Below are 10,505 nucleotides of genomic sequence, written 5' to 3'. Positions count from 1 at the left end.
AAACGGGAGGAAAAATTGGGAACTTTAAAAAAAAAAATTGAAGTCAAAGTTTTACTTTTCTATTATTTTCATTTTTCTTAGTTTTATTGTACTCAAGAGACTTAGTTATGGTTGTACCACCTCTATTTAGTTTCCTCTAATCAGTTCTCATTTAATCATCTAATAAAATACTTAATTTCATGAAATATATAAGTTTTTATATCATAATTTCATTTTTCTTCTACAGTTTTGCAAATCCAGTTATACCAAGTTTTACGGTTCAGCAAGTTATACCAGTTGTATCAATGTAGTTTTACTAAGTTATAAAAAGTTATACCATTACTGCCGGTACAAATTGAATCAATTGGTAAACATGTAGTGTTAGGTACACATGTAGTGGTTAATGTAGTTCTTGAATATGAATGTACACTTCTAATTTGTCAAAATTGTTTAATGTAGTCTTGGGTATGAATTGAGTCAAATGGAAAACGAGAGTCTGAAACAATGGTGGTCAAGGAGAGAGAGAGAACTAAATAGGAGAGATAAGAGAAAAAGAAACATCTTTTGATTGGTTAAATGAAATAAGTGTACATAATTGACTTTAACCACATTATTTAAGAGTAAAGATTAAATAAAAAGTATGTTAGATTCATTAAGAGTACGACAGATTAAAATTTCTCTAATAGGAGTATATCATACTTTCGTCCTTGTTATGATAAAATACAACAAATTATAAAACCATATGAGTAAAAAGTCTCATTTAATAAATATTCAGATTAAAAGATATTTTTAATGTCATTCAAATTAAACTATATACTATATAAAAATACATAAATATTTTAATTTCAGAATTTGTTTTAAAAATTACCGAGAACTTCATATTTTAACTAAGAAATTTTCATGGAAATTTTTTAAATGATTATAAATTACTAAACTATTAAACATTTACAAAAAAAAATCAAATGATCATAAAGCCATATGCATAAAAATCTTCATTTAATAGATAGCCATATTAAAAATACAGTATATATATGCTAATATCATTTAATTTTAGTTATAGACCATATACAATAGATAAAATGATTATTTGAATTAATAAAATGATTGTAAATTAAAAAAAAAAAACTGATTGTTTTGATTTATGTAATCACACCAATTTTATTATATATGTAATAGTTGTTGACTTATCAAATTTTTAATATATATTTATTATTTCATAATATGTAAAAATGCAAAATAAATAATAATACGTAAAAAATAATTTGTATATGTAATGTTCATCCTGTGCAAAGTGTGGATCTTAACCTAGTGTATAATAAAAGAAACGAGATTATTAAAACAAGTTATCAAATCGTTTGTATCTATAAATGAATCAAAATTAATTTTCATTTTCGTTAGAAAAGGAAAAATGTTATTATTATCAGTGAAGGAAAAAAAGGAAGAATTGGGTGTCAAAGCCTGTGAAGTTTAGGTCAAGAGAATCGGTTAACATCCACTAGACTAAGGTGGAATTATAAAACCTTGGCGCTCTTATAAATTTTATAATCCCTGGCAAGTAAAAGCTTTGCTGTACGGACTTGCGTGTAGCTCCTTCTCATATTATTATTCAAGGCATGACTAGGGGCGGATCAAGAATTTTTTTTTAATGTGTGGCATAATAAATAAATTAAAAAATATATATAAAATTAAAATATTAAATAATTAAGTGAATTGGACTTTATTTCATTTTTTTTTTACAAAAACTTACATTAGGCACTAGAATTTTACATCTTATCTTTAAATGAGCCATAAGAAATAATAATTTTTATATTTTTGATAATTGAAAAGAATATATATATATATATATATTTTTTTTTTTTTTTGGTAATTAATTTTCACAATTTTAAATCTTCACTTTAAGTAATGTTATAAATTATATATTGCATATAATAGTTACAACCTTTATTCCTTTTAGTTTTATTAATCTAAGTATTGAAAAATAAAAATAGTAGAAATAATCTACTAGAATAAATGATTTTTATAGAAAATTTAGTATTAGAAAAGAAAAGAAAAATATTATAAAGAAAGAAAAATAGTTTTGTGTAAACCAGAGAAGAAAATTATTTTTCGAAATAGTAATTAAAAATGTGTAGAAAATTGAAAAACAAAAAAAATAATCTTAGGTAGCAAAAATGAGGACAAAAAAAAATATTTTATTAAAAAGTAATTAAAAATGTGTCGAAAAGTAGAAACTTTTTTTTTGTCAAGACGAAGAGTAGAAACTAGAAATACAAATTTAAGGGTTTGAAATTAGAATTGGCCATTTGGAACACAATGTAGCCATTTAAACCAAAAGAGCTACTCATTTTTCATTTGTCTAAGCATTTCACATGAGAATTATATTAACAGTACGTGGCACGTGCCGCACTCTTTTCCAATGAGTAGCTCTGATGCGGTTTGGCTACCTCAAGACAATATTACAGGATGTGGCTGGCATTATACCGACTTATCACAGCATGTACGAGGGCAAGGCTCTACAGTGGAAGCTTTCGTCGCTTCACCCTTGACGGTGGAGGCACTGTCAGTCTGTGAGCCCCTCCTTCAGGCAAAATCTCTCCATTTTTCTAATATCTGGTTCAAAACAGATAATCAAGTGCTCCTCAACGCACTCCTTTCAAAAGATAATTCCAGTCGAGTTTTATAGAATCCATCCGGATATCGAGACATTAGCATAGTTATTTTCTTATGTATTTTTTTCTTTTGTCCATAGGAGCTTGAACTTTAAAAACGGATGTGATAGCCAAATCTCCGCTTTTTAACTCAAACTTGTCTCTGCCTATCTAAGACTTTCTCGTATTAATCAATGGTAGTTAAAAAAAGAATTTTTTTTTTGTTTTGTGAAATATTAAAATATATATATATTGAATTATAAACATAACATGTCTGGAAATGAAAAATATTAAGCTAACTAAAAAAATGTTTTCCAAAACATTTATATATTCTTACAAATTATAAAAGTTTTTTTAATGTTTCAATATATAAAAAAATTCTTTTCATATTTTAGAAAAAAATATTACAAAATATTTTACAATATTATTTTGTTCTACAAATTTTCCAAATACTCTTAAAACTATACTCACATTTTGGAAGTTTTTGTATTTTAAGATTTATCATTGTTGTTAAGGTTTTTAAAATATTAAATACTAAAAAAAACGTTTTATAAAAATTTTCAAATTTAGAAACTATTGTTAACTAAAAACGGTTGTAATTTGTTTAAATTTATTAAATATTTTTATAATTTTAACTTAGTTAGCTTATGATTTGTTAATTTAGGATATTTTAGTTTAGGCTGTTAAGTTAGGAATTTAGTTCATAATTGTGTCTTTTATGTATTTTTATTAAAAAATTTAAAAATTTATTTATCTATGATATAATTATTAATTTTTATAATTTTAAATTTGATTTATGTTATTATATAATTATTTACTTTTTAAAAAATTTGAAAATTCTTGATAAATTTCTAGCAGACTGAAAATTTTCAAAGGAATTTATTTGTCAGAAATTTTCAAACAGATTACTGACTAAATTTCAACAAAAAATTTGGACAAACGCTATTTTCAAAAGTTATTTAGGAAAATAACCGTTAGAACCCGTCAAAAAAATTGTAAAATTTTTTAAATGAATGTTAAATTTATGTTCACCGAAAAACTGTTTTACATCAAATAATGCATCTTGTTTCAAAAGTTTGCAATTGAAACAAATAAACTTATTCTCTACTTCCGAACCCAAAAGGAAGAATACCCGCGCCCCACCATCGTCCAATCTGTGCTCCCGCCCTCTGAGTTTGTTCCCTTCTATTTCACACCAATTAAGTGAAAAGAAAAAAAATAAAAAATAAAGATTTTCTAGTTTATGCTGTTTATGAATATATGTTTTTACTTTAAAGAAATGCAGAAGAACTTGGCGAACCAAATATTTTAACTTTTCCTTTCTTTCATTCAAAAAAAAAAACTTTTCCTTCTTCCTTATTTTTTCGTTCTCTTTTACTCTCAATTCAGATTTTCTGAGTTTTTTTTCATCAGTATGAGGATTGCGATCAGGTACCTAGCAAGTAAGATAAAACTTTCGTCACAAAAACCTTTTGTTTTCTGTTTCTTTTGCGTAAAGCTCAATATTAATAATCTTCTTCAGTGTAACAGTGTGGTGGATAGGTTAAATAAAATTAACCCAACAGCAACTATTGATTATACGCAGAGAAAATAATATTACTTACACGACCTCTAAGCTTCGGGCTAGGCTATGTAGCTATGCATCGGCTAATTAACCGTGCATCAAACGTTATTTATGATAGTTCACTTTTGCATACACTTACATTTATACGTATTATTATTTAGTTTGTAGTTATTAGTGGAGATGTTGACTCTACACTCCACCGCCACCACCACCTCGACCGCCACCTCCCTTCCAACCTTCACCCTGGCCGCCGCCTCCCTTCCAACCTCCACCCTGGCCGCCGCCTCCCTTCCAACCGCCACCTTGGCCACCGCCTCCCTTCCATCCTCCACCTTGGCCACCGCCGCCTCTATACGTTTGTACATCTTCTGAACCACCATTTATCTCCTCGGTGTCCAACTCGGCAGCACCTCCACCACCTCCTTTCCATCCTCCACCACCACCTCCTCGGCCACCACCTCCTCGGCCACCACCTCCTTTCCATCCTCCACCACCGCCACTTCCCTTCCATCCTCCACCTCCACCACCACCTCCCTTCCATCCTCCACCACCACCGCCTCCTTTCCATCCTCCGCCTCTACCACCGCCTCCTTTCCATCCTCCCCCTTGGCCACCGCCTCCCTTCCATCCTCCTCCTCCTCCTCGGTTATCAACTTCATAATTGGTTTCCTTCTCTTCTTCAACGACTGCCTCAGCGGCAGCTTCTCCTTTTCCTTCCACGGTCGGTATCTCTACTTTCTTAGCATCTGATTCAAATTAACTTCATCTTAACAAGAATTCTATCAAGTTTTGTCTTTTAAAATTAAAATAAACGAATACTAACACCTTTCTTGTCCTCCACGGAAGCCTCTTTGGCGACGGTCACGACAACAGCCGCTAATAAAATAAGCCATACGATAAACGTCTTCGTCTTCATCTTTAGTACTTGCTATGCAACTGACTATATACAACACCTCTTGTTATTTATAGTCGCACCGGTTTTACGTAAGCTACAAGATATTAATTTAAGATACATTTCACGTTGGATTCAAACTAAAAAGAAGCAGAAAAAGATAATAAGAAATTCACCAAGCGGTGGAGTTGTTGAGGATGCACATCACTATCACGTACGTACGATTAATTAGTTAGCAATTGGAGATTTTTTCTTTGAGCTCTCTTCTAGTCTCTCAAGCTAACACGTACGATTTCTGACTGCCTCGTAAGAGGTTCTTTATAAGATGGTGTTATAGACTGACAACTGGCTTTTCTTGAGTCACTTATCAATTATCAGCTCCTTGGTATTTTTACGAATTGGTATGTAATTACTTACATAGATAAAGTCTTCTTTAAAAGTCTCATATGAATAAATTTTCTCAAAAAGTCTTCTTGTATATTTAATCTTAAAAGTAATTAAAATTGATACAAAAAAAATTAAACTCCTGTAATTATAAACAATTCTAAATGATGTAAATTTACATTTACTAAAGTTGAATTGTTTCCAATATAAATGAATGAATATAAATTTGTAAATCATGTTTGAATCTAAATAGTATTGTTTGTATTTTTTAGAATCTTATTTTTTAAAAATTAAAATATGACATATATGATGTGTTTAGTTTTGTACTACTTTTACCTATTAATTCACCAAAGTTAATAAGAAGAAAAATTGCTAAACCTCATTTCTCGCTTATCATGGTTCCATGCAAACTAACTCTCAAAGAACAAGTCAAACTTTGGAGAATTTAAGTGGAGGGTTAGCACTTTTGGGATGAAACGGTTGAATGTAATTTTCTCTCAACACCAATAATCCACTGATGTGTACATAACGAAAAGTCGAATAACTTTTGCCTACCCTATTTTATAGCAATCCAACTAGACAACCAAAACAATAAATATGATATAGAATGACAAACTTGTACAAAAGAGTCTCTCCAATAGAAGACCAAGATTAGTGATGAGGGATTTCAGTGAAACCAAGGATAACTGTCTTCAGTGAGCGTTCATCAAGGTCGATATAAAATGAACAAACTTAGGTTGAACTTTTAAATTCACTTCATCCTTTAGAACCAATCAAATTGACACATAGATTATTAATTAAAAAATATTAAATTAAATAAAAAATAGCTACAAAAAATAAAAACGCTAATTTTAATGGCGCTAACGCTTCCAGCTAAACCCTAAATCTTAAATTCTAAACCCTATACCCTAAATTCTAAACCCGAATCCAAACCCCTAAACCAAACCCTATACCCTAATCCTAGACCCTAAACTCAAATTATATACCCTAAACCCAAAAACTAGACTATAAACCTAAACTATATACCCTAAACCCAAGTCCTAGACCCAAACCGTAAACCTTAAACCCAAGTTATATACCCTAAACCCAAAATCTTAACCATAAGTCCAAACGGTAAATCCTAAACCCAAACCGTAAATCCTAAACCCAAAACCTATACTCTAAACCCAAATCCTAGACCTAAAACCCAAATGGTAAACCCTAAATCCAAACCCCAAACTTATATGCTATAGGGTTTGAGTTAAAGTTTACGGTTTGGGTTTAGGATATAGGGTTTAGGGTATAGGGTTTAGGTTTATAGTCTATTTTTGGGTTCAAGGTATATAATTTGGGTTTATGGTCTAAGATTAGGGTTTAGGGTATAGGGTTTAGATTTAGGGGTTTGGATTTGGGTTTAGAATTTAGGGTATAAAGTTTAGAATTTAAAATTTAGGGTTTAAGGTTTAGGGTTTAGTTGGAAGTGTTAGCGTCGTTAAAATTAGCGTTTTTATTTTTTATAACTATTATTTATTTAATTTAATATTTTTAATTAATAATCTATGTGTTACTTTGATTAGTCCTAAAGGGTGAGGTGAATTTAAAGGTTGAACCTTAGTTCTGTCTCTACCTGCTTCTGTTTATGATGCTCAGCGGAGATTGATTATTAAAGGATCTCTGTATCAATAGAAGTAACTGGCACCATTCTTGAGGCACAAGCCATGGCTTTGAAGGAAGATATATTCTAGATGAGAAGATTAGCATATTGCAAGGTAGTGTTCTGTGGTGATTCTGTAACTCTATATCAAGGTCTTGAGCACACATCTTTGAAATATGATCCTCCAAAGAGTGTTATTATCCAAACTTACATCTTTTTGCTAGGTCAAGGACAGTACCGTTTTTCAGTTAATAAGTAGACAGGCCAACTCTTTAGTGGATAACTAGCTAAGCAAGCTAGAAACAATAGTTCACTTTATGTTGATTTTTAGTTGTCATCAAAATTTCCTTATATCAAAATTTATAGTATTCCGTTGATCCAAGTAGATAAAATTGGTAGACAAAAAAAAGGTTTAGTGTTTAGTATTTGGTTGGTCTGTTCGACCCAAAATTTGCCCTTCTTTGCATTTTCGAAATGGGTTAATTATCTAGACTTGATACAAATGTGTTGCCGACAAGAAAAAGAGAGAGTTACATGGCACAAGAAATTAAAAAGACGGAGTAAACCGTACCACGAACTTTTCCATTTCCAATGAAAAAGAAGAAAAAGCAGAGAGAGAGAGCAATGTGACAGTGAAGGAAATAAAAAAGGGTGAATTGAGTGAAATTGCCGTTTGCATAAGAAAAGAACCAATGCGATGCTCTCCATGTGCCACTCCAAAGCAAAGTAATCAAAAGTAGAGACCACAAAAACTCACGATTTCGATCAAAACTAAATTAAAATAAACAAAACTAGAGATGCTTTTCTTCTGGATCACAATCATAACTATTGCACTATACGCTTATACTTCAGCTTTTTTTTCCTTTGAATCTCTTTTTTAACATGTACTCTTTGTAAATGAGTCATGTGGTTTTTGATTCTAAAATAATTCAACTTTTCTTTTTCTTCTACACCCAGCTTTTATATAATCAACCTCACATGTGTGTACCCATTTCTCAATTCCCAAGTTCCTTTTATCCAGGATTGTTCAGAAAAACACGTAGAGAGAGAGAGAGAGAGAGAGAGAGATGGGTGTTACAGGAGGACTAGTTAGAAGCATTTTCTTCAGAAACAAATCATTTGGGACTCATGACTACACCAACAATGTAAATAATTCATCACTCTTGCTTTTGCTTAAACATTTATTATGTTTAAATTTTGTAATGTTTCAGGGAAGAAGCAATCTAGGAGAGAAGAAAAGATGGAGCTCTGTAAGATCATACCTTTGTGGAGATGAATTCAACTCTGTTCTCGCTGTGGATGACTCAGGATCAATAAAAGATTCTCTATGACAAATCTAAGTTTGGGATTAAAGAAAGCTATCTCTTATTGATCGTGAACGAAACGTATTTATACAACTCCTATAGATAACACCAAAGCCAAAGATAAATATGAAATTATAAGGATAAAGTTAAGTCCTAATTATCTATCTCCAATACCCCCCCTCAAGTTGGAGCATGAATATTGTTGATGCCTAACTTGAGAAGAAATGCATCGAACTCTTTGCGTCCAAGAGCTTTGGTCAAAATGTCCGCTAGCTGATCATGCGTCGACACAAATGTTGTTCTGATAACGCCTTTAGTTATCTCATCCCTTACGAACTGACAGATGATCCCCATATGCTTTGTTTGTTCATGTAGAACTGGATTGGCGCTAAGATGCAATGCTGATTTGTTATCACAGCAGATCGTCATTGGCTCCTTGTGATCAAACCCGAGCTCGCAGAGAAGTTCTTTGATCCAAATAAGCTCTTTAGTAATAGCTTTCATTGCACGAAACTCAGCTTCGGTAGAAGACAAAGACACAGCATCTTGTTTCTTTGTTTTCCAAGATACAGGAGATGTCCCAAACTGTATTATCCAACCAGTGAGCGAACGGCGAGAGAGAGAACATGCGCCCCAATCCGCATCGCACCAGCCAGTTATTGAAAGTTAAGTCCTAATTATCTATCTCCAATACTCTAGACCCTCTTCTTACAATATCCCAGCAACTGAGTTCTGATTCGGTTCTGGCTATCCAAGATTCAGCTTCTGTGAAATTACATCAGGAGGAGGATTCTGTATCAGGTAAGAACTCAGAGGTTTCAGTAACTCAGCATTTACACAAAGAAGAACAAAGCGAAGAAGCAACAGAGACGCACATACCAAAGAGGCATCATCAGACTACTCTAATCTCTAAGCTGTTCCTCGAAGAAGACGCTGCAATCATAATTCAATCAGCATTCAGGAGTTACCTGGTTTTGTTTTTTTTCTTCTTTGTCTTCTTCTTCTTCTTCTGTTATGTGCACTCCAATGATTCATAGGATGCGTTTCAGGCAAAACGTGGGAGCAAAGAAGTGGAAGAAACGTTTGATAAGGAGGAGAGCGAGGAATCACAAGGTAAAGTATCCATGGGGACATCACTAGAAGTTCAGACATGTAGTTCCGTGAAAGCACCTTTCCTTGGAAGAAAACGAGTAAGAACATTACACAAGAACAACACTCAAGTTCTGAGGATAAAGGTAAACAACCAACCAATTGTTATAAAAGTAATGAAAAAGTTTATCTTTCATAACATAGAAGTTCTTTATATAGTAGATTACACCGTCATAGATAAATGGAAAGATTACAAATCGTAATCTCTTGGTTATAAGTCATCCACAATCTGGTTCATAACACTCCCCTTTAGATGTCATAACCATTTAGAGCTTGTAATGTGCTTTAATTTTGCCTCATTAAAACCTTACTAGGAAAACCCAATTGGGACAAAACCATGGGGAAGGAAAAAGAGTACAACACACATTACTCCCCCTGATTTGGACATTACTGAAGGTCCCTTGGACCTCTCCGATTTTCTGCAATCCGTGGGTGATGAAGATCTTGGGCAGAATATGCTTCGTCTTCGAACATAATAGTTGGTTCTTCTTTACCATCGGCCATGCCACAATCTGATCGAACATATTGAGTCATCGACCTCAAATACACACACACGAAATCTTGGATGATGTTGCTGTGATATGCGTGTACAACCATGTGTAAAACATAACCTGTGTGAAAACAAATCAACAAAACCAAATAACTCCTCTTTCGGCTGGTTAGTACAAAATAAATCAAAATCAAAGGCTTTCTCATCGTCCTACATATGGACCAATCAGATCAGTGTCTAAAACAAGACTTCTGCATTGTCCATCTCAGGACTAAATGAACTTCTTTATCGTCCACCTTTGGACTGAATGGATCAGTGTCCAAAATAAGTGATCTCACGCCCATCTAATGAGTGAGACTGGTCCATATTAAATCTCTTGAGTACCCTTTTCTGTATATACTATTTGATGCACAAAGATTTCATTGTTAATGTACTCAAGCTGTAATCCTAAACAAAACTTTC

At 32.5% G+C, this 10,505-nt stretch overlaps 2 protein-coding genes across 2 annotated transcripts in view; one reads left to right on the top strand and one right to left on the bottom strand.

Moving 5' to 3' along the window:
* Window positions 1-4,380: 4,380 nt before the first annotated feature.
* On the bottom strand, window positions 4,381-7,686 carry LOC106308605 (glycine-rich cell wall structural protein). The gene is made up of 3 exons (XM_013745751.1): window positions 7,672-7,686; window positions 5,017-5,119; window positions 4,381-4,937 (listed from the first exon to the last, which is right to left on the bottom strand). The coding sequence occupies exons 1-3, from the start codon at window positions 7,684-7,686 to the stop codon at window positions 4,381-4,383; spliced, it is 675 nt and encodes a 224-aa protein (XP_013601205.1).
* Window positions 7,687-7,828: 142 nt separating this feature from the next.
* The window catches only part of LOC106308193 (protein IQ-DOMAIN 1), a 6,575-nt gene continuing 3,898 nt past the window's right edge, over window positions 7,829-10,505 (top strand). Inside the window, exons 1-4 of the mRNA XM_013745326.1 lie at window positions 7,829-8,245; window positions 8,312-8,423; window positions 9,098-9,375; window positions 9,454-9,639. Of these exons, the coding sequence (XP_013600780.1) occupies window positions 8,168-8,245; window positions 8,312-8,423; window positions 9,098-9,375; window positions 9,454-9,639 (654 nt within the window). The 5' untranslated portion in view covers window positions 7,829-8,167. The remainder of the gene's footprint in view (window positions 8,246-8,311; window positions 8,424-9,097; window positions 9,376-9,453; window positions 9,640-10,505) is intronic.

The sequence above is a fragment of the Brassica oleracea genome, chromosome C8, assembly GCF_000695525.1.
Source record: "Brassica oleracea var. oleracea cultivar TO1000 chromosome C8, BOL, whole genome shotgun sequence".
Taxonomy (NCBI): Eukaryota; Viridiplantae; Streptophyta; class Magnoliopsida; order Brassicales; family Brassicaceae; genus Brassica; species Brassica oleracea.
The sequence above is the reverse complement of the archived record's forward strand: the minus strand, read 5'-3'. Positions and strand labels throughout refer to the sequence as shown.